This window comes from Amblyomma americanum, chromosome 5 (assembly GCF_052857255.1).
Source record: "Amblyomma americanum isolate KBUSLIRL-KWMA chromosome 5, ASM5285725v1, whole genome shotgun sequence".
Taxonomy (NCBI): domain Eukaryota; kingdom Metazoa; phylum Arthropoda; class Arachnida; order Ixodida; family Ixodidae; genus Amblyomma; species Amblyomma americanum.
In genome coordinates this window covers 189,984,143-190,006,765 of record NC_135501.1, presented here as the reverse complement: position 1 = coordinate 190,006,765, position 22,623 = coordinate 189,984,143, and the positions used below count along the sequence as shown (strand labels likewise).

Below are 22,623 nucleotides of genomic sequence, written 5' to 3'. Positions count from 1 at the left end.
TATATATATATATATATATATATATATATATATATATATATATATATATATATATATATATTTGAAGACTCGTGGAATTTGAAGCTAACCACTTATATTAAACGTGTAATGCATAAATTGGCCTGCATTTACTATGTTCATCTTCTGTCATGATTGCTATGCTGCAGAGAATCGGGGTAATGGGAAATTCAATTACACGCATTGACAATGTTTAACAGCTATGTGGCTTTGCAGTAAATGCTGTAGAAAATTTTCACTGTATTCTGATATAATGAATTAGGCAGCAGCTGCCCTTCGTAGGAGGCGTCAAACACTTTGGGCGAACGAGTGCCTTGACGTCGCGGTCAACCGTTTTGTACCCGCTGGCATAGCATGGCGGGTGCGAACAGCTGCAATGCGAGTGACCGCAACGTCCTTTTACGGCCATTTTCCTCTGCATTCTTCAGTTGTGGTCTTGTATACATGCGTCGTCGATTCGGCCTGCCGGCCAGACTACCGGACTGTTGTGGCCCAAAATGGGGCAAATTGTGTGTAAAAAAAAATTCTACCCTCGGCGGGACTCGAACCCGCAATCCCCGGTTTAGGAGACCGATGCCTTATCCGTTAGGCCACGAGGGCGAGACGGCGAGGGCTGGCCGACATGACAACTTAAAAGAGTGAAAACGTTTTCTAATTTTATTTTTAGTTTAACCAGGCGATAATAGTTTTGTAAGTAATATGCACACAATATTTATATAATATCTCCTCAACGTGGTACATAATACGACGTGACACCAGATTAAGGGTCATGCATTTACATATGTAAATATTTCTCCGTACTTATTTATATATAAATATATGAGCGCAACTTTTAGTTTCAGACGCTAAATAATAACATTTTCAAGCACGTTTTGAATGCCTTAATTTGTAATACCATTATTCTGCCTTAGTAGGCGAAGTCCCAGTTTTGTGCTTCAAACACTGGGATGGCACGGGCGGTGAATAGTGGCGATAGCAGCGGCAGGTGGTGGCGTTTAGACAACACGTCGAAGGCATCGAAGGTGAAGCAGGGGGCGATAACGCCAGCCGACTACACACGCTGCACCGTCTCGAGCACCGCAAACTCGCCGATACCGCCTAAAGCAAAGGCCTCTTCGAGCCAAACGCTAACAAGAACCCGCCATGGCGTTTTCCCTGGCCGGTCGTTTGGGCCTGGCGACGACCACGGCTTTACTTCGATCGCCGGCAGCAGCAGCGGCGGCGGCGTCATCACCGCTGCGACTCCTTTGCACCGCGCCGATCGCGGACAAAATCGCAAAGCTCGTCAAGGAGGACAAGGTCGTCGTCTTTATGAAGGGCGTTCCCGAAAACCCCAGGTGCGGCTTCAGCAACGCAGTGGTTCAAGTGCTGCGCATGCACGGAGTCGACTACAGCGCACACGACGTGCTCGAAGACGAGACGCTTCGCAAGGGGATCAAGGACTTCAGCAACTGGCCCACCATCCCGCAGGTTTACATCGACGGCCAGTTTGTGGGCGGCTGTGACATCCTCCTTCAGATGCACCAGAACGGCGAGTTAGTCGACGAGCTTGCCAAAGTGGGCATCAAATCCCTGCTCGTCGATGCCGCGTCGGCTGCCGAAAGCTCCACTAACGAGAAGCAAGAGAAGCGGTAACGTGAGCGCGTGTTGTAGATTGTAGAGGGGAACCTATCGCCCCCTTTCCTGACTGTGGGTGCTGCGGTGAAACACCACTTATCGGGAACTTGCGCGGACATGCGGTGACCGTGAAAAGAGAAGTTGCCAGTGATGCTGCGCGAAGAGCGCATCCCTTTGTGTTTGTCGCGGGCGGCTTCAGTCAAAGCGAAACGTTCAAAACGCACAATTTTGTCTCGCGTGCTTGTGCAGGCCTGTCGCGAATACCAGTGCGGCGGGAAAAGTGGCAATCGGCAGCCGTTGTGGCGAATTGAGCGTCTGAAGATTAAAAATGCCGCCGCAGCGTGTTTGTCGGCGCTACGTGACTACAAGACGCACGGTAATGGCGGCGCCCTCAGTCCCGTTGCTGGTTTTGTGATTGTTTGAATTTCGTTTTTCGCTTGGCGTAGAGTAACGCACAGTATATCACGATGGCTTTTTCTTTTTTTTTTCGTCGTGTTTAGACGACTTGCACATGTATACGACCTTAGTGATTTACTTGTGCCTGATTGAGAGCACTGATAAAATAAATTTATTCTTTCCATCAACTTGTGTCCTCGCGCACCTTCATTGCGCAATGTTTTTCGCGAATGCGCCCATTTCCCCTTCGGCACTGGATGCAGCCGTTGGCGGTAAAATATGCTAATTACACTTGGTTGGCGCAATATGTGAAATCATTTCCTTCCTTTGATAAGCACGAGGTTGCTAAAGCGTGTGCAAGACGCTATCTTTGCTTTCTGTCCCAGAAACAGAAACGTACAAAGAAATGCAATTTTCTTTTTTCTCTCGTTTCTTTGCTTGCTTATTTTTCTCTTTTATTCGTTCTATTTCGTTTTTACGCGTTTTTTTCTGGTTCGAAGTGCAACTTCCGCATTGTGAGGTACTAATTTTTTTGCGACATAGTAAGCGGCCAGAATGACAAGGTTTAAGCAGAGGGCTTGCTTTGTTTTTTACAGTTCAGCTAGACTACACTACTGCAACTGCAGTTATTCCATGCACATGCAGATAATAAGTGTACTGAACACAAGGAGTTGTAGTCTTGTGCATTCTCACAATCATGTTGAAAATAGCGCGCCGAGTTCTCTTTGGAGTGTTTAGTGACACCAAAGATAGAAAATGCAGCAGTTCCGTTGCTTATCGCATGCTCTACACCAATGATTATAGTACTTTAGTCTGTGCTGGTGTCGCTTTCTAAATAACAAGGTGTGAAGCGTTGATCTGAATTCTTTCAGCCAATTTTTCCTTGCCTTCTGTGCTATTTCTAAGTACTAAAATTGCTGCAAATGCTCTATAGGAAAAATTGAGGGTATAAAAGAGTATGCGCATTTGCTCGCTTCGGAAGTGAAATAAACGTCATGGCAGGTTTCATATTTTTTCACCTTTTAAAATACAGCATGACGCATCTGACCACAATTTTTGTGAAACAGTTTGATAGCAGGTCAAGCAGAAAATAAATACTGAAGCCAATTGGTGCTCCTCAAACCCAAGAATAATTAAGCTTTAAAGACTTAAAACTTCTCTGCTTGTGAAAAATCTCTGCTGGCATATTTCCAAAAATAAATGAACTAAAGCAGCCACTCACCGTTCCAGCATGCAAGGCTATTTGTGTGTCATTTAAGCAGAATATTCCACTAAAAGGACAGTAAAAACATGTCCACTAAGGAAGACAAGAGAAAAGTTTATTACTGTCTAAATGCAGAGGCTTTCAAAGTAAATTTTCTTAATTTAACATTCATTAGTGCATGACTTCGCCACGCTCAAGTAGCAAGAAGGATTGGTCATGGAGAGGAGCTTCGTGTTGCATACATATATATTATGTATTATCTTTTCCATTGAGCCAGTTGTTGCTCATGCAGTGTATGTCACTTGAGACAAGCATCTGTTTGTGAGCTGAACTCTCTGATATCCCCCACCAAAAATCGATTAAGTATCCAAGGTACACCTTCAATGTCAAGTCTCGTAAATTGTTACTGGGCATTTCTGTTACCAGGTTCATACGGTTTTGCGGTTTCCTGCGAGCTGGATATGCTTATTAATACACGTCTTTTTATCACAAGTACAACGAGCAGTAGCTCGTCTCTGCCCTGTACTTCAAAACGCCTCAGATGTACGGGAAACCTGGCTTGCTGTTACCGAACTTTCACCACTCATGCAGTGTACACTGTGGTGGTAAAGCATTGTTAAACTTCAGTCATTCATGTTTGGCATTTAGCTGCTGATCTCAAGGTCATGGGATTGAATTCTGGTTGAGGTGAAATGCAGAAACGCCTGTGTGCTGTGGTATGTCAATGCACGCTAAATTAATCCGGAGCCTTGCAGCACGTCGTTCCTCATGGCCCCTGTGTTGCTTCGGGACATTGCAACATACCGTATGCCAATCATGTGCAGCAAAGATAGTGACGATGCTGAGTCAGCCCAGCTAAGTGCTGCCTAGCAGCTACGAAGTATCCTTGGTCTTCACAGATTCTAGCGAGAAGCTATGCCGAAAACCATTTCAGAAGGTGGGCTTCAGTAACCTCAAGGCATTTTTGTCATGACATGTTTTGTTCCTTCAGTTCTTTGATCAATGCTTGGAAGCGTCATAGGGCTTTGCTGTCTTCCGTTTGTACCGCTGCAGAAAGCTTTCGCATCCTTGTTTAGTTGGTCAACCGAGTGGTTGAACAGCTGCGCCATTAGCACCAAACTGCGTCAAATGGAAAATTGTGCTACATGCTGCAAAATCCAGTTTTGGCTCACTTTCGTGGCACACGTGCACTGAAAGGGGGTTAGAAAAGTTTTGCAACAACAAAAACAAAATTGAAGCCGGCGTTTTCAAATCTTGGCTGGGTGCTTTCACAACAGAACGAAGTGTTGCATAAAGAAAACACTTCGTAAATAGAATCTGCTTTTTGATTTGAGTAGCATCGCCTGTCTACCATTCGAAATCTGGAAAAAATATCTGAAAATCACGTATTGTCCTTGCTTCCTTGAACTCACTGTCAAAAACTGTGGCACTTTTAAACAGTGCTCTCTGGTTCTACATGGGCGCTGTCGCGTTTGTCACATAAAACAACCTGAGCTTTCCTTGTGTGGCCGATCGCCAGCTCGCATGAAAAGCGCTCGCGCGCGATAATGCTGGGGCCTTGCACAGAGGAAATTCGTTGACGGCCGTCGAGATAGCAGCCCTAATCGAGAGTCGGCGCGGCCGCTTCGCTCTCGTGGATCGGAAATGCAGTCTCGGAGCCAGCCCGGGCATGTGCATCTCGCAGAGCGTCGCCCATGCGCACTCTCTGCTGTTTTTGTTGTTGACCTCACACCCGCTTACTCTCGATGCCTTTCCTTTTCCTCCTCCTCGCTATAGTTTCGTTTTCGATCCTTCGGTTGTGTGCGCTCGCCTCAATGAGGCGGTGGAACTGCATCGGGAACAGCAATAGAATGCACGCAGCGCGTATAAGCACGCGGAGCATCATTTTGGAAATTTCCTGAATTTTTCAGGAACTGAAACTTTATGGCGCTCTTGTGAAAGCATGCTTCGAAGGCCTACGACCTCCATTCTTGCGAGCGATTTAACGCATCACGAAAATTTTCTTGCGGAATTTTAACAAACTGAATAGGCTAAAATCTGATCAGTGAAGCGTTGCTGATGTGCCGAGAAGGAAAAAAAAGTAACAGGCGCTCAGATGGTCTGATGCGAAGAACTGCGTAAAGAAGATGCGCTTTGGTGTCGCCTTTCCCTTGTCCTTCCGCACTGCCTGAAAGTTGCGCCAATTAATTTCACTTCTTTTTTCGCAGGCTTTTGTGGCTCGCTAATGAATTTATGCCTATATATTTGCTGCATGTGGTTGGGGGAGGGGGAGTGCTGCATACGGGGGGGGGGGGGGGGGAAGGGAGGTGGCCAGCTACATAGCTAGCAGAGTAATCATGGTGAGGTGGCTAGAGGGAAGTCACGTACTTCGGGAAGGCAGCTGGCTTTTCCACCGTCTTTCAATTCATTTGCACCGTTGTTCGTTCCACTGCTCTGTGGCCTTCCATTGAGTGGAGGCCTTAAGGTACAGGTAGGTGGTGCAGTGGGGAGGTGGGTCGAAGGTGGCGGTGGGAGGTACGTAAGGACTGATGCTTGGGCGAGTTGGTATGCCATGTTCAAGAAGAACAGCGCGAAAAGACAAGGACCACAGGATGATACACAAAGACAAGCGCTTGTCTTTGTGTATCATCCTGTGGTCCTTGTCTTTTCGCGCTGTTCTTCTTGGAGGTACGTAGCTTCGGCCACCATGTCTGGCGTTTTTGCAGTGATAGTAGCACTGCTTACGCACTCTATTGCTGCTGAAATCACTCCGCTGATTTTAGTTCAAACGTGACAACACTCATGGGCCCATCGCAAAGCTGCGTTGCTGTGGAACCGATTGGCGAGCACCAAGCGGGCTATACGTCCCGTCGAGAAAGACGCATTTGGGTGGGATTTCTGTTAGCAGCGCTGCTCTCAAGGCGTTGCAAGGAAACAATTGGGGTGGTGCCGCTCGCATTGTTCCGCTGAGCTGCCGCTTCTCGTTCGTTTCGTGAGTTTCATCAGCAGTTCAGCACTTTGTGTTCCTTCGATAACGATCTCTGATGTCATTCCGCAGGCGGCATTGTCTAAGCCAGAATCTTTAAAAAAATACGGTATATAGTACCTGAAGTCTTTAGTTTCAAGGATAACACTTTTGTTTTGTTTATTTTGTGATATATGTCATTATTTTTCACTCTGAGTAAAAACTTCAACAAGGTACAACTGAAATTGAGGACAACGCAGCGAGCTATGGTAAGGAAAATTGTAGGTTTAATGTTTAGCGACCAGAAGGGGGCAGAGTGGGTCAAGGAACAAACGCGGGTTAATGACATCCTAGTCGAATCCAAGAGGAAGAAATGGGCCTGGGTAGGGCATTTAATGCGAATGATGCCATGCGGAATGGATTCCAAGAGAAGGCGAGCATAGCAGGGGGCGGCCGAAGGTTAAGTGGGCGGATTAGATTAAGTTTGCGGAGATATGGGGCTTCAGCTGGCACAGGACAAGGTTAATTGGAGAGACATGGGAGAAGCCTTTGCCCCGCAGTGGGCGTAGTCAGGCTGATGATGAGTGAACATCCGGTGAACATGCCGGCCGGCTCGAAAGGCCAACATTTTGATAAAACTCCATTTGCTATATGCTGCAATAGCTGAAAATTTGCTACAAAACGCAATTTTATTTTCTAGTACAAAAGCTGGAGCGTCTGTTACAAGACTCCTTTTTCCTGCTACAAAACCTGAAACTGCTGCTACAAATTACAATTTATTCTGCTCCGAATGCTGCTACAAGAAGCTTGTCAGTTCCACCACTGTGAACCTCATCAGCTTGCACGTTTTTTTTTCCAAGTATTCTTTTGTTGACGAAGATAGCTTTGAGGATATAGTTGATGGTAACCTCTAGCACGTGTGCCGGAGGCGCTGCTTGGGTCTGTCAAGTTCCCACCGTGCTCTCCTTCCTGAGGCCCAAAAAATTGTAAATCGCGGCATTTATAAGGTGTATACGAATTAAGCGAAGCTTGCCATATGTTGGAATGCTGGCAATTACTTTTTGATCGAGCTATTTGACTAAAAACAGCAAGTCATCCCGCATTTTCTCACATTGCGGAGTGGCATCTGTTAACCTCCGTGAACAGAAGGTGGTGTAAGCAGGGCGCAGGGCGCTAATGCATGCTCGTGCGATAGCTTACCACCAATGGAGTTAGTGATGAGTGTAGCTCAATATCCTCCGTCGACGTTACCGCATTTTCCGCTAATAGATGGCGCCGATTCTCCAAAGCGTTAGTCACTTTTTGTGGTGAGAAGTGTCTCGAGAGAGAGCGATTTCAAGCATGCCTGCCAGCAGACACCAGCACCGGCATACATTTTTTTCTTTTTCTGGTTTTGGCCGAAATTTGCTGAGAGCCATAATTTGTCATGAAGCATGAGTGGGTCTAATGCTCATGACAGCCGTTTGGGCGAGTTGGTCTCTCATATCGAACGTTGTGCAGCCCAGCCTTAGAAACGGGGACAGAGGCAACACGTGGTCTAAAGGACTGGAAGTTAATGTGTTGTCTGTCTCTCGTACTCCTCGTCCCTGTCGGATACTTGCCTGAAGCAGCTCCGCACCCATTCGAGATTGCTGCACATGATTCCTCCGCGACAAAAAAGTAGTCCGCTGCCACACTTTCCTTGGTACCTAAACAAGAAGCTTCTCACAAGGAAAAAAATTATAAGGTGTAAAATTTTGATGCCTCTGGTTCGGTTGATATATTCAAACATTAAAAAAATTGGCAGTGGCTTAGCTCGGCTGTGCCAAGATATACGCAGCGAAAGCTAAGGTATAGCTTGGTTAGGCTTGGTTAATTTTGGTCGCAAGTCCAGGTTAGTCTGGTTGTCTGGCTAGTTGTCGCGTGGTTCGTCGTGCGGTTGGTCACGAGGTGCGGTGTGACCACGGTGGGAATGCGAGCACGGTGAAACCGCGAGTTCGTGGCCAATTAATGTAGCTTTCGCTACAAAAGCGGATTTACTGTTGTGATTGGACAGCGGATTAATACAGGGCACCGCGGACCATGTGGCTCATAGTCACCAACTGTCGTTTTTTACAGGCGCGAACTGAGACTATAGGAGCCTCGGCACATCTTCACACAGAACAACTCTACGCCTATCGCTGCTTCCGCGTTCTGGGACTTTCAGGGTCACCGAATCAGGCGATACAGAGCCTTTGGAGTGGCCTTTATTGCTTCTCTGCAAGGCTACGCCCAGTTGATGTCCTCGATGGAGAAGGCCAGCGACATGGCGAGCGCCGAGCAGCCGACGCCCATCGCCATCAGCGTGATGGCGATGTTGATGGGGTTGAAGCCCATGCGCGCAGCCACGCGGTCCTCGGGCCGGTCGGCCACGGCGTACAGGACGATCATGATGACCGCAACGAGGAAGAAGTAGGTGGCGAAGCAGAAGGCCGTCAACGAGGTGGCCGCGATGATGCCCTTGTGCCGAAGCAGCTCCAGCCGGATGGCGCGCACGCGCTCCTTGAACACCGTCTGGTGGTGGTGGGGCGTAGCATTGGCGTGCAGCAGTACGTGTGTCGCCATGATATGTTTCAGGCGGGCCTAAGCTAGCTACAAGTTCAGTTCAGTATTATTTGAATGCTATAGCATTTAGGCTGTCGTCATGCAGTTTCCGGTTTCTCCATAGCGAATTTCCCCGATTGTTCGAGAGAGGTCACGCAACCTTGTGACGTCACCACAAGCCATCGATTGGTCGAGAGAGGTTGCGTGGCTTTGTGACGCCATCACCGAACTTTGTGGCAGGTGGACCCCAAAATTCGGATGTTGGCCCAACAGAGAAAATTTTAAAGGGCCCCCGAAATTTTAGAAGTCGGCCCCAAGATGGGGATTAGTGGGTGGACGAATTTAGATTTGTATGTAAGATCAGGATAATCTCATACTATAATCCAACTGAAGGTACTCGACCATTCTATAAGCTGATCTCTCATGCATACCATTCCAAACAGAGTTTTGACGGGAAAATCGCAAGACATTAGACACTCATTGTAAACTCCGTAGCAGGCAACCTAAAGGCTATCGCATTTTATTCTTTAAGAATGTGGTTAAGAAGGCCCCCAAGTTTCTTTTTTCTTTCCTGCAATCACTGGATGGTTTTTTCCCCAGGGTTTCCCCAGGCCAAAAGCCACACAAGCGGCCTGGAAAGGGCCCGGGAACGATTGATAGGCAGTACACTATAATATGCTTATATATATATATATATATATATATATATATATATATATATATATATATATATATATATATATATATATATATATATATATATATATATATATATATATATATATATATATCGACAAGTATGAGTACTATGGCACGCAATCGCAACAGGATACAAAAGCATTTTATATCATGCGGCTGACAACAACAGAGCAAATAATGCTAATCACACAGCACAGACGACAAGCAAAAATGGAGATGAAGATCACCGTTTGGTTCACTGGTTGATTGATCAATCACTCGACCGCTTGCTCAAGCTTGCCCCGCTCAAACCTCGTGACCAGGATACCGCTTGCGGTTGTGACAGTTATCAATTCAAAGCAAAATCGAAAAGTTTCTCCGCGCTTAGGTTTGCTACAACCAATCTGCAATAGTTGGCTGTAATTTAAGGTGCAGAGGACCCAATGGGCACTGGCAGTTCCTTGGATTTCCTGTGTATGTTTGGGACGTCCATGGGACGTCCAGTAGAGTCCCAGTGCCCATTGGCGAACCAAAGTAAACGAAAACGACCTTTCGGTCTTTTAAGAAATTAGTCTCGAGGGAGCACTCGAGCGATACGTTCTCGAATGATTGCACCTATAGCGTACAACCACTTTCTCTGTATCCAAGTAAAGCACTGCAATCAGGAAAAAGATATGAAAAACGGTTGCTTACGGTTGAGCTGACCGTGGAAAAGTTGTCATCCTGCGAGCACATAAAACAGCTACATCGGAAGCCCGAACAAGCAGGTTCAAATCGCTAAAATTAGAATCTCACTGAAGACCGCGGTTCGAATCCCACATGTGACCTTTACTTTTTCTTGTTTCTGTCCTATATATACATGCACCATAAGCGATGATGCAGTGAGTAGTGCCCTTAACGCGATGACATTCAAAAGGCTATAGAAATGACCGCACGCGAAAAGTGAATGCTTTTATGTGTACCAATGTCTTCGTCCTCCATGATTGTACCTATACTTTTGCGCACAGTATTATGAAAGTAAACCACGTACGCTGCCCACTATAGTGACTTGCGACCTGTCGATGTTATAAGCTAAGCACATAAAACGTTAGAGGTCACTGCGGCTACCCGTATTTGAGGAATGCGAAAGCATTGACGCCTCCTCGACACTCGTCGCCTCTTTGCCCCTCTTTGTCCATTGACATTTGCTTCTAATTAACTAATTAATCTATGTCAATATAACTTTTTGTTCTATTAATTATCACTCATCAAACACATTTCAAACTTTATTTTCACTTCTTTGCCTATTTTCCCACTATTTTGCCGTCCACGGCTGTTCTCTCATCTCACTATATCGACGTCCACACTATTTCGACGTTTTTTACATAATTGGCTCTAATTAATTAACTAATCATTTTATTGACATAAAATTTCTTGCGCATCATCCTCACATCGTCCTCTATCGATCACAACCATTATTCTGATGCAACCTCTTCTGAGAACGTCACAATCGCTGCGGATACGTTTTGGTGACACGCTTTGGTGACACGACCCCGTCGTTATAGCCTAGAAATGCTTTCGCATTAAAAACAAAGTATCCGATCACTTACATCGAACAAATCGGGCGACATGGCCACGGGAGGTGGGGGCGGCGGTGGCGGCTGCTTGGTGCCCTTGACGATCTGCGATCGCGATGCTGCACTGCTTAGTGTACCTGCTGGTGTAGCATCCGAAATTGCTGCATGACAAAACTGCACCCCTATTACACGGGCGGTTCCAACTGCCGTTTATTCAGCGACTGCTACCACAGTCGGGTGGCTTTTCACGACACTCTCTTGAGTTCAGTGAGTTAGCTGCGATAGGTGGTAGAGGGATGGTGTGTGTGTGTGTGTGTGTGTGTGTGTGTGTGTGTGTGTGTGTGTGTGTGTGTGTGTGTGCGTGTGTGTGTGTGTGTGTGTGTGTGTGTGTGTGTGTGTGTGTGTGTGTGTGTGTGTGTGTGTGTGTGTGTGTCCAACATGGTTTTCTTGTGTGAAATTTCTCTCAATGGGGGGGGGGGAATGGGGGCCAACCCCGCCCCTCTTAAACTTCCCCCTTCTCAAAGACGTCATATCATGGCTAAATGACAACGAACTTGTTTTGGGCTGCAAGCGTGAGATTTAATAGCCCTGTCTAACATTTTGAATTCAACCCTTATAAAAATGGTCTATAGCCAGTCTGTTGACTTTTAATAGACTCTATAGCCTTCCTATAGATATTTATCTTAGTCTATTCATAGCCTATAGACAGTCTATAGACAAAAGTCTACTAAAAGTGTATGGCCATAAATCTATAGCTTGTATAAAGACTGTCTATAAGATTTGTATTGCCTATAGACTGTCCTCCATGCTTTGTCTATAGAGTGTCTATAGACTTTATAGATAGAAGTCTGTGGACATTCTATAGACTGTCTAAAGAGATTTTTCTAAGGGAAGCAGCGTATTCGGTAAAGTGAGTGTGCTTTGCGCAGAGTCCGAGGAATCGCCCACGATGTACAACGACATGGAAATCCACGCAGTACCTCAAAACTGTGTTTACTTGCAATATGATGTCAGGGAAATATAACTTCTATAAGAGAGACAACAGAAAGAAAAAAGTTTGCTTGCGTGCAAGCATGAGCCAGCCAGCATTTGAAGGATCAAGCAAGTATATCGTGCAGTCCTGAACGGGACACAAATGTTTCGCCCTACACTGATTTGCTAACGATGTTTGCGGTATACTTCGAATCATGTGGAGTACTTCGTAGCCTTTAGAAGTAGAAGGACGTTTAATGCACGCTCCGAGTGCTTTTTGGTTTTATGCACTTTTCGTTTTTGTCTGCATGTGTATTGTGCACTCGGCGTCAAAAGTTCACGAAGCACGCGAGTCGCGAAAAAGGTGCATTTCGACCTAGCCAATTTATGTAACCTGAAATCGAAATGTTAAACCTACTCTTTAGTGCGAGAATCAGCACGGCAGACTACCCACCACTTTTGGCCAGTCCGCCAAGGCTGCAAGGGCATATCTACACATGGGTCACTTTTGAAAACGGGTGTACATAAAAACGCAGCCGCCGCGGTCGGTTTCGAACCCGAAGTTCCCGGGTTCGAACCCGACCGCGGCGGCTGCGTTTTTATGGAGGCAAAACGCTAAGGCGCCCGTGTGCTGTGCGATGTCAGTGCACGTTAAAGATCCCCAGGTGGTCACAATTATTCCGGAGCCCTCCACTACGGCACCTCTTTCTTCCTTTCTTATTTCACTCCCTCCTTTATCCCTTCCCTTACGGTGCGGTTCAGGTGTCCAACGATATATGAGACAGATACTGCGCCATTTCCTCCCGCCCCCCACAAAAAAAAAAACAATTACATGGCATGCGTCACGTGCCCTGCCATGCATGCACTTTGGGGGGCGCGGCCAGAAGGTCAGAATAAGTGAAGACATCTCTGTAAACAAGTGAATTTCATGCTTTTTGAAAATTACAGGATTTCGCTTATGCTTAAGAGCAGAAATGCGAAAACATTTTTCTTTCCTCTTTTGCTCCCTCAATTTTTCACTTTTAATTTTTGTTCTTTGAAATTTTGTTAGTTTATTTTTATTTTATCACTATATTTTAGTTTTATTTTTGTACTTGATTTAATTTAATTAACTAATTACAATTCATCAATCAAACTTTTCCCATTTCAAGATCTACTCACGCACTACCTAACACAATCAAACTTTTGCACATTAATCTCCACAGAACGACATGATCGTGCGGACAGAATTTGCGGACGCTTTTTGCTGACACGACATAACCACATAATGATTTCGCATTAATAATTATGAGAGAGTGACCGGTGCTAATGCGTCGGAGTGACGCCAGTGACGTATTTGGGGGAGTCACGATGCAAATGCGGCGAGTGGTTGACGTTGCATAGGCAAGACGGGCGATTGTTGATGGGTGTGAGAATATAACAAAGGGCACAAGTTAGGCCTTGATTGCAGATTTATTCATCTGGGAGCTTGCTGGAAATACAGTCCTATACGGTTTAAGCGGGAAATCTTAACCTTCTCGGCTAAGAGAACGAATTCTCGTATTACCAGCAGTAATCGATTGAGCTCACCTTTCCCAGGTGAACGAAATAGTTTCAATGAACTCAAGTTTCCCGAAAAAAAGCCAATGGTTTCGATCTGCATATTTAACAAACGCCTGATATCTAACTATAATTAATACATCTCGTATGAAATACCATTTAGCTTGGTCTTTCCCCATTTAACAGGCATAAAATGAGCTTCCAGTGGTTTGCCATTTGACTAAATGCTGTCTAATTCAACGAAATATCCAATTCACTGAATTAATTTTGATCATATGTATCGATTCAGTTTGAGTATCTCCTCCGATTTAACAACATTGTTGACGTACCGAAACAATCTGTGCCTCCAGCACGCTCTGCTAAAGACGGTTCTTGTGAAATTTCGTCAACTCGTCGTCATCAACATCATCAGTATCATCTTAGCTCCATGCACTAAAGGAAAAAAAAATGTTTATTTCCCATTCATATGTAGTTAACCACCAGCTGTGGCCACCCTATCCCTGTAAATTTCTGCATCATGCTCCTTCAGCAGAGCAGGAGCTGGCCCCACTGGCGTATTATACTTGGCCGCTATACCTCCCGCATTTATATGCATAAAATTGGAAAACCTGCAAATCCCCTCTGGCCTCGCCCCCTCGTGCGTGCTTTAAAAAGCTGCTCACATACGAGCGACTGAGCGAATTGAGCGATTAAGCGGTGCTTCGCGGCGAAAGATTTCCAACTTGGAACCTCATCGCTCTGGCTGCTCGTGCCGGGTTTTTACACCTCGGCGGCAGAAATCGCGACCGTTTTTGTTTCCATGTGAAGGCGGCTCGTCGCGGGAAATCAGCCGGCGTGTACCAACCACCTCGAGTTTCTTGTGCTCCGGCGGTGGCGGCGACATGGGCGCAGGCGGGCTCAGGACGCGCTGCAGGGCAGAATCCCTCTGCGCACGAAGGGAAAAAAATAATAGACACCTTTAGCATACCGTGTACCGTGTTACCACTACCGGATTACCGGAATCCTGGCCACCGGCAGTAAGCGTGCGCTGATTGGTCCCGATGCGGAAGGATTGCGCGCAGCTGCCGGGTACCTAGCGCCATCTGGAGGACTCTAGGCTATCCGCGCATGCGCAGTGAAGGCGCGCGGGCTACCGGTACTCCTGTCATGCTAGCCGTAACACAGTACACGGTACGCTAAAGCTGTTTAATAAGAAGACACAACGGCTCGCGGCCAAGTTAACCTCTCTTAAGCAACATGCAAAAATCGGGTAACTGACTATCTGGCCGTTAGAGCAGTCGGAGGCATTAGTAAGGCGTATATTTGAACTATACACCTTTCCATAGGGCGAGGAGGATGTCGAAATACCTCTTAACTGGGCTGTTGCAAACTGGTACCGCTGCCGCTTCCACGGCACTAGCGCGGAGTGCACACAACTTAGTGGCGACGCCCAAGGAGCCCTTATTGGAAAGGTCTACAGGTGGTAATCCATTCCAACGCCTTGGGTCCAGTGATCGATATAGGCTTGATAAGAATGTTATCCGGGTGGTCAGGGAGCTCTTGATTACAACGTATACGACGACGGGGCAGCGTTGCCGTTTACATACTAACATTTACGCAAATATTGCTGTAAAACTGTAACACGAGCAGTAGGAAGAGAGCATGTAAACAATATGCAGCGAAATTACGTACCATGGATGCATCGTTACTGTCTTTGGCTGTCCTCGAGCCGCACAGTGCCTCCTTGGACAGGTTCATCTCCTGGCCACGAGGAAAGCGAAACCATAGAAGCATACGCCGCTTTGCATATATAGGACACCGCGAACCGTGGTCCAGTGTTACCAACTGCTGTTTTTTGTTAGCTGTATCCTACTATAGGTATATTATCGAACTACTGAACGTAGCAATGTAAAAGTGGAATAAAACTAATTTCATTTGGACGCCCTCTTGGAAACCCTTATAATTAGATATTTAATACCTCGTTTTAACAGTCACATTTCCGAACAGATGTTGCGAAACGACCTTTTTTTTTCTAGAGGCAAAAATTAGACATGCACAGCTTCGGTTTAACCGTCATAAGCGAAACAGTGAAGATTGTGGACTCGTTGGATTCTATGCTGAACGCCGAGGTCCCGAAAGCGCGCGTCTTATATGCAGCACTCACCAATGGCGTCGCTGGCGTGTCGGTGGCTAAGGTGGGACTCTTCGACATCGCCGACTGTGACGACTGCCGGTGGACTGCGGCAGCTCCCGGCTACGAGGTAATTAAGCGGCATCGCAGAAAGAAAGACACGAGCAGCAGGTGTACTGCATTAGTACGCGCACACTGCATGTAGCTTATAAGTGGCCTTTCGTTAATTCGAACTCGAGCAGGCGTACTGCGTTAGTACGCGCGCACTCGTGTAGCTTATAAGTGGCCTTTCGTTAATTCGAACTCGAGCAGGCGTACTGCATTATAGTACGCGTGCACTGCGTGTAGCTTATAAGTGGCCTTTCGTTAATTCGAACTCGAGGCGTACTGCATTAGTACGCGCGCACTGCGTGTAGCTTATAAGTGGCCTTTCGTTAATTCGAACTCCAACAGCTAGGCGTACTGCATTAGTACGCGCGCACTGTGTGTAGCTTGTAAGTGGCCTTTCGTTAATTCAAACTCGCTTAATTCGAACTTCCGCTTCATACGAACGGACGCGCGGTTTCGTCAGTATCAGTTGTAATAAAAAGGGTCTTGTGAATTAAAGTCCGCATAATTGAAAAAAAGAAACTTGAAGGGATACTTAGGCTCCGCCTTAGGGTATGACGCGATAGCGTTAACGGGTCCCTGCAGTGGCCTAGGGACACCTTTGTGTATAACTTAACAGACACGGTCATTCTCTGCTTTACAGCCGTAGATCGCGAGGGGCCCTCATGCCACTCCTGGCGCAGTGATACAACGGCTAAGCGACGCTCCACAGCTCCGGCAGATGGCTGTTTCAAACACAGCCACCAATGGGGCTTGTGAGGCACAGGTTACGCTTCCCGAGCAACGTCTCGCGATCAGTCATTAATTTAACTGCTACCTGCCACGGTGTGGCAGCTTGCTCACAAGGTCACGTGACCTAAGCGGAGGGTGGGTCGCCAGCTTTTTTGCTTACAACACCAACGTCGGGTTTTCTGCAGACCAGAAGCCTTGACGCTATCGCGTCAAAAAAAATGCTCCCCTTGAAATTCGAATAATCAAAATTCGACCTGCGAACTTGTGACATACGTCCTTTGTGAAAATAATGCAAGCCACCGTATGCTTGTGAAAATGAAAATCGTCTATAGCACTGTGCTGCTGCTCCGGCACTCTCGTGTATAGCGCCCCAAAACTGTGAGCTATAGGTTGGTTGGATTTGGTTAATGACTCGAAAAAGGTTTAACGCAGTTCATCTATGAAAAGATCGAAGTCCTCGCCATTTGGCTATAATTAAGCGTGGCTGTGCGCTTGATTTGCAAGCATATGTGGTTGTGTTCAGCCGCAGGTAACCGCTGACGCACGCGCGCAAGTTCCATCGCATTCTTAGTAAAGTCTACCAATACGCAATCACTAAAGTATACCAATCTTACCCCGGCGTTCGCAAGTTCTTGTGCAGAAAGCGAATTTGTCTGAAAAAGGAAAGGTTATTGAATTATTAATATATGGAGAAGCTCTGCCGGGCGGCAAAACGCGCCGAGTTGTCCCCCCTCTGCTGCAATCACGAAAAACACAGTCTCGTTGTCGGGTGGATCCACCGATAAGTACAGCATTCGGGCTAGTGTATTACGTGTGATTCTGAATACAGGTTACTGAACTGAAGATAATTGCGTACAGTATATATTCGTAATCTGACTTAGGTGAACTAATTTTTCACCTTAAATGGTTAACATATACGATGGATAAAATAATCCAATCGGAATCAGCAGGTGCAGCAGTAACACTTATGCAAATGCCTTTATCGGGTTGGTCAAATGTTTAGGGGAATCCCCCAGGGTGGAGTAGATTTGTAATAAGGGAGTAATTACTCATTGGCATCCACCCAAATAAGCGCAGCCGTACGGCTAGAAAGGAAAGCTATACAGCTTTCTCAAAAACTTCGCAGTTAGAGAAAAATTCGTCCTGGTCCGGGGTTCGAACCCGGGACCACCGCTTCACCGGAGCAGTCGCTCTACCAACTGAGCTAACCGGGACGGCAAGCTTATGGCAGGGCGAGAGCGAGTTTATCAATAACTTGAAGTGGGAGCAGTGTTGGTCAAATGTTTAGGGGAATCGCCCAGGGCGTAGCCGTAAGGCTGCGCATGGGTGGATGCCAATGAGTAATTACACCCTTATTATAAATGTCTTTATCGTGTACCCATGCAGAGCTCACCGCCCCGGAAACGACAGCATGGCGTAATAATGAGCCATTTTGAGATACCCGGTTCACTTAAACACAGTGTACAGCGTATGGAGGCGCCAATATTCTATGTAGTACACACTACGATTAAGGGCCATTGAAATCTTACGTATGTGCTGTCGTTCAGCCGATCGAAAATCTGTTGTAGTCACGGACAACGAAAAGGCACACGCATACTATACACAAGGCGCTGACTGTGTACGTTTATTAGCTCCAGCTTCTCTTCTTTCAAGTGGTGATGATATTGAATTTTTTTAGGGCAAGGGCAGCTTTCGTGTTTCGTTTCGCTCTACTCATAGGGCCAAAGATCAATATTCCGAGCATTTAACCTCAGATAAGCCGAGCACTCCGCCAGGGGGACGCTTGCGCACATTGTACCACCGGTGAGTATACCCGGCGGTACTGGGGATCGAACCCCGCACCCATGCGAGGCGGATGCTGGAACTATTAGGCTATAGGGCGCAGTCAGTGTATAGCTCGTCACGTGCTGCATGCCTCCTTGCCTCCCTCATTCATGTGGCGCAGAAACTATATCGACATCGAAGCGTTGCGCCGCGTTCTCAAAGCGGCGTGACGTCTTGCGCTTATACAGAATGTGGTTACGATCGTCTGTGTTCTTTTTCGCGCGTATTTCATCGAATCGCCAAAAAGCCCCTGACTGCTACAACAACCATCAGCACCACCACCATAATCATCACCATCATCAGCAGCGTCGCCAAAAGACAATTGCAGGACAAAGAGATTTCCAATAATGCTTTCCAATCAATCCTTGTGTATTAGCCACAGCAACAGTAGCAGCGTCGTCAAGCAAGAATTGCAAGACAATGATGTTCCCTATAACGCTCTCCAATTCTTGTGCGTTAGCCATGCACAGCCACGTCCCGGCCATGCACGTCATTATCCCCACAAACTGCCCAGTCTCCTAGTATGTATAGATATAACGTGCTGGTATACACATACAACTAAGCAGTGGTTAAATTGAAGAGCAGCTGAACCTTGAACTGCTGCAAGAATTTTCTCAGAGCACGAATCCTGCATGGCATCCTGAACTGGAAAGCGCTATGACAAAAAACAAACAAACAAACAAAAAACGGACGGATGCAGACTACACGGACGAGCGCAACTGTTTATTTTCCGTGCAAGGAAAGGCTTTAGAAAGGAAACGGGGAGGGGCACACACTATGACAATTTATTCCAGCAGTCATTTTAAAGCGAATGTTGGGCATGTGTTATTGTGCGATGTCAGTGCACGTTAAAGATCCCCAGGTAGTCTAAATTATTCCGGAGCCCTCCACTACGGCACCTCTTTCTTCCTTTCCTCTTTCACTCCCTCCTTTATCCCTTCCCTTACTTCGCTGTTCAGGTGTCCAACGATATATGAGACAGATACTGCGCCATTTCCTTTCCCCCAATATCAATTATTATTATTATCATGTGTTATTTGTTGTCCTGTATTTCTGACTTCAGATAGCAGAATTCCTTTTCCTTTTCTTTAAAGCCGTTCCGAAGGCGAAAAATAATTGCAAGTAAGCGCTTGTTCCCTTCATAGTTTTCCCTTCGAACGAGAACACATTCGAAGGAAGTTCGCCTGGTTGGGGTTTTGAAACGAATGTTGAGAAATACTGACACAAAGCACTAATTTGTTTTCAACCCAATGATTCGGAACCAACCCGGTCCCTTACTCAGGGGTGACTGAAATGCGAGCTACCAGCAGCATTTCAAAAGATTATAAAAAGGAAAAGCGAAGGCTGCTCCTTAGCTAGCTCCCAATGGGCACTTAAGCTCTACAGGATGTCCTCAGGACGTCTCGAACGTCCCCAGGACGTCCATTGGAGTTTAAGTCCCCATTCTGCTGCTGCTGGTTCGCATTTAAGTCACCCCTAAATAAGAGACCGAGTTGGTCCCGAAGCGTTAGGCTGAAATTAAATTAGTGGTTGGTGTCATATTTCTCAACTAGTCTCCCTTCGTAGTCTGTTTTCGTCCTTTGTGAAATACCAATTAGCCCCAATCGTAGGTCATTCGTCCATGCACGACAGCTGGAATCCGTAGTGCACTGCGAAGCATGGCGCCCACAATTGTCTTCGTTTGGCATAATTCGGTGCATGTGCACCAAGGTTATTGGTATAAAATGAAGTTGGACTCACAAGTTCATATTTCCCGATCGCGGCTTTCATGTCGCTTGGGTGGGGCTTCTGATCCTTGGAGGGAACAAATGATAGCGCGGCATGAACGCTTTTGCAGCCTTTGCCGCCTCTTGGAAAACTTGCTTAAAACGTTAAAAAGCTTCGTGAGCACTTATTACACGCTTTTATCCTGTTTTTTAAAAGATTGAATACAACAAGATTCTCGAATTACTCTGTGTTACGTATGGAAATGTTCCTAAAATGTTCTTACACAGCACAACTCAAAGCACCCTGCGTTTTCTTCCAGTTTGCCTGAATTTACTATTCAAGTAAATGATTAACACTGTCACCTTTACAGCTGGCGTTGCCGCGAGAGGTATACGTAGAAGCAGCTGGTGATAGCAAGCATTGATCACAACGTTCCGCTAACCTCGCGAAAATTTAGTATCCAGGGGTGACCCCAAACTTTCAGCATGAAACCAAAGCGAGAAATATGAACCTCCCCAAGAGAAAATCATCTGCATTACGCGACATACATGACTGTCATGCAGCGACGACATATATGCACTTTGCTGCCTCAGATCGGCACGAAGCTACACGAAATTTACTACAGGGTGATGACGATACACTTACTTGGGCTGGTTGCTCGTCCATTGTGTTGGTAAGGCGACGTGGCTGGAAAGAAAAGACAAGAGAAATTGAAATTGAATCGGAACGAGACATTGGCGCGATCAGACATCTGTTCCATAGCTCGGCTTGCTTTATGCAGATATCAAGAAGATATAGATAAGTGCACATACATGGCCGTTATCTTCTCCCTCCTTTCTTTTTAACTATGCCACCGGGATCCTCAGCATGTTTTACTACATGGCTTAGTGTGTTGCCGGCCAAATCTCCGATGCGCGCTGGGAAAAGGAGACCCTCAAAGAAAGCTTACTGAGAGTGTCAGCGGAGCTCGTCTGATATACGTACGTACACCATGATCTGCAATAATCGTGGTGACCGGATAATAATGGTGAGACTGTAAATCCCCCTGGCGGGCAGGCATGGGTGAACTGTCGGCCTTGGTACTTCATGTAAGTACACATTACCCCTTCTTGCATTACAATGGACCAGTCACATACCTCAGGTACTACATTTGTGCGTTAGGCATGCCAACGGTTAGTGAAGCAGGCTGACTGGAGTCGTGCTTCTGTCCACTGCCGTTACTGGCGCTTCTAAAGATCAGTACAGGCACACAATAAGTGCGCAAGCGGGCGTTTCGGTGTGCCTTGCAATAGCTGCGATTGCGAGCTTATAAAAATCTGCGTCGCTGAAATGTATTGTGAAGGACGGACGACAAAACGTACGCACCTGTATTTGTCTTTGCTCTTCTTGTTCACGCGCGCTCCGACCGCGTGTCGCATGCACGGCCTAACGTTGTCTTCTTCATCGGCAAAGGACACCAACCAGAGAGAGATAGAAGACTTTATTTACACCGACATGGACCTCGGGGCAGGGGCTCAGTCAGAGGGAGGGTCTCCCCCTTGCCGAGACCAGATGCGGTCAGTAAAGATCATTTTGAAATGCCGCGCCAACAGGATTACTTTCTGCTGTGCCGGCACGTTTCCCTGGTTCTTTTAAACAACGAGATGTAAGCAAAATTTCGAAGGAGGAAACAAAATAGTGGAAAAGCAAACACGAGGCATTCGATAAGTTTTCATTCCGGGACCGTACTTTTTTTTTCTTCAAGCGGTGGAATTGAATGGCGTTACATTCAGCTCAATGTTAATTCGGAGCCCCTCTTTACCCGGAAGACACCACTTTTCTAAATAAGCTTTATTCCCATATCGCCCCCACCATGCAGTGGTGGTGGTGGTGGAAAACATTTATGGGCAGATACACGCATTTACAGGAGGATATGCGGTGCGCTTCTGCAGAGCACGTTCTCTTCTCCTGTCCAGCAGCTCTACGACCTCTCTTCACACGCTCTTCTCTTCATTACCCTAACCCACCTTCTTCCACCGGTGGGTGAGGCTGGCGTCTGCGGCCCTCGCCAACCAGATGACCTTGGTCCTTCTGGGGGAGGACTAGTATTCTCTAGTTCTCTCTCCCTCTGCAGAGCGTCAGACGAGAATCTGAACACCCTCAGTAATGGCCTAGTAGTCTGACCATACGCCTAGTATGTGAGCGAGTGCCGCCGGTTACCCGCCGATTTTCTATAGGTACAAGTTGGTACCAGCTTTCCTCCGGCCTGGTGATCTGCTTCCTGAGGGGTGAAATGCTTTGAAAGAGGGATCTTTGACCCAACTCCGTGCAGACCTAGCACGCTAGCTATGGCGCTCTTTGGTCAAGCTGCATTTTCGCCCATTAAAGTCAAATAATCATAATCAGAATCAGGGCGGCTGTTGACACTGAACGCACATTTTGCACTGGTGACGTTACAGTCAGACGCGAAGCGCACGTTGCTTAAGATGTTGCTTCATATTCAGGAAACAGCTAGAAAAAAGCCCCATGGCGTTAGCCCTGTGCTGTAGGGGAAAGAGACGTCTTTATTCTTTCACGGCGGCATTCGTCGAGAGACCGCATGGAGCAGAGGCCATGGAAGTGCATAGCTGCTCGTGGGGACTATGTCAGACAAAAGAGGACAATCTAGACTTTCATT

The 22,623-nt window shown here is 46.6% G+C and overlaps 2 protein-coding genes and 2 non-coding genes across 6 annotated transcripts; 1 reads left to right on the top strand and 3 right to left on the bottom strand.

Moving 5' to 3' along the window:
- Nucleotides 1–545: 545 nt before the first annotated feature.
- On the bottom strand, nucleotides 546–618 carry TRNAR-CCU (transfer RNA arginine (anticodon CCU)). The gene has a single exon. It is a non-coding gene; the product is annotated as a tRNA-Arg (tRNA).
- Nucleotides 619–989: 371 nt separating this feature from the next.
- On the top strand, nucleotides 990–2,219 carry LOC144133276 (glutaredoxin-related protein 5, mitochondrial-like). The gene has a single exon (XM_077666225.1). It carries the CDS (start codon nucleotides 1,162–1,164, stop codon nucleotides 1,651–1,653), a length of 492 nt encoding a protein of 163 aa, XP_077522351.1. The 5' UTR covers nucleotides 990–1,161; the 3' UTR covers nucleotides 1,654–2,219.
- A 6,107-nt stretch (nucleotides 2,220–8,326) lies between these two features.
- On the bottom strand, nucleotides 8,327–21,407 carry LOC144135446 (uncharacterized). Of its 3 annotated transcripts, none has more exons than XM_077668112.1 (10): nucleotides 21,333–21,407; nucleotides 20,613–20,654; nucleotides 20,001–20,054; nucleotides 17,051–17,089; nucleotides 15,630–15,719; nucleotides 15,158–15,226; nucleotides 14,331–14,411; nucleotides 11,009–11,080; nucleotides 10,113–10,142; nucleotides 8,331–8,711 (listed from the first exon to the last, which is right to left on the bottom strand). In XM_077668112.1, the coding sequence occupies exons 2-10, from the start codon at nucleotides 20,631–20,633 to the stop codon at nucleotides 8,424–8,426; spliced, it is 744 nt and encodes a 247-aa protein (XP_077524238.1). In that variant the 5' UTR covers nucleotides 20,634–20,654; nucleotides 21,333–21,407; the 3' UTR covers nucleotides 8,331–8,423. The 3 variants fall into 3 exon arrangements, with proteins under 3 accessions (XP_077524240.1, XP_077524238.1, XP_077524239.1); XM_077668113.1 differs by having other exon boundaries at nucleotides 8,335–8,711; nucleotides 14,334–14,411; XM_077668114.1 differs by lacking the exon at nucleotides 20,001–20,054 and having other exon boundaries at nucleotides 8,327–8,711.
- TRNAT-GGU (transfer RNA threonine (anticodon GGU)) lies at nucleotides 17,577–17,650 on the bottom strand. The gene has a single exon. It is a non-coding gene; the product is annotated as a tRNA-Thr (tRNA).
- Nucleotides 21,408–22,623: the final 1,216 nt, after the last annotated feature.

What these genes read in the sequence shown, in the direction of transcription:
- LOC144135446 (XM_077668112.1), bottom strand. Translation starts at nt 20,633, where the DNA reads ATGGACGAGCAACCAGCCCAA. An exon ending in ACACGCCAGCGACGCCATTG is followed by an intron (nt 15,227 to 15,629) that starts GTGAGTGCTGCA and finishes CCTCGTGGCCAG; the next exon opens with GAGATGAACCTGTCCAAGGA. An exon ending in ACAGTAACGATGCATCCATG is followed by an intron (nt 14,412 to 15,157) that starts GTACGTAATTTC and finishes CTTCGTGCGCAG; the next exon opens with AGGGATTCTGCCCTGCAGCG.
- LOC144133276 (XM_077666225.1), top strand. Translation starts at nt 1,162, where the DNA reads ATGGCGTTTTCCCTGGCCGGTCGTTTGGGCCTGGCGACGACCACGGCT.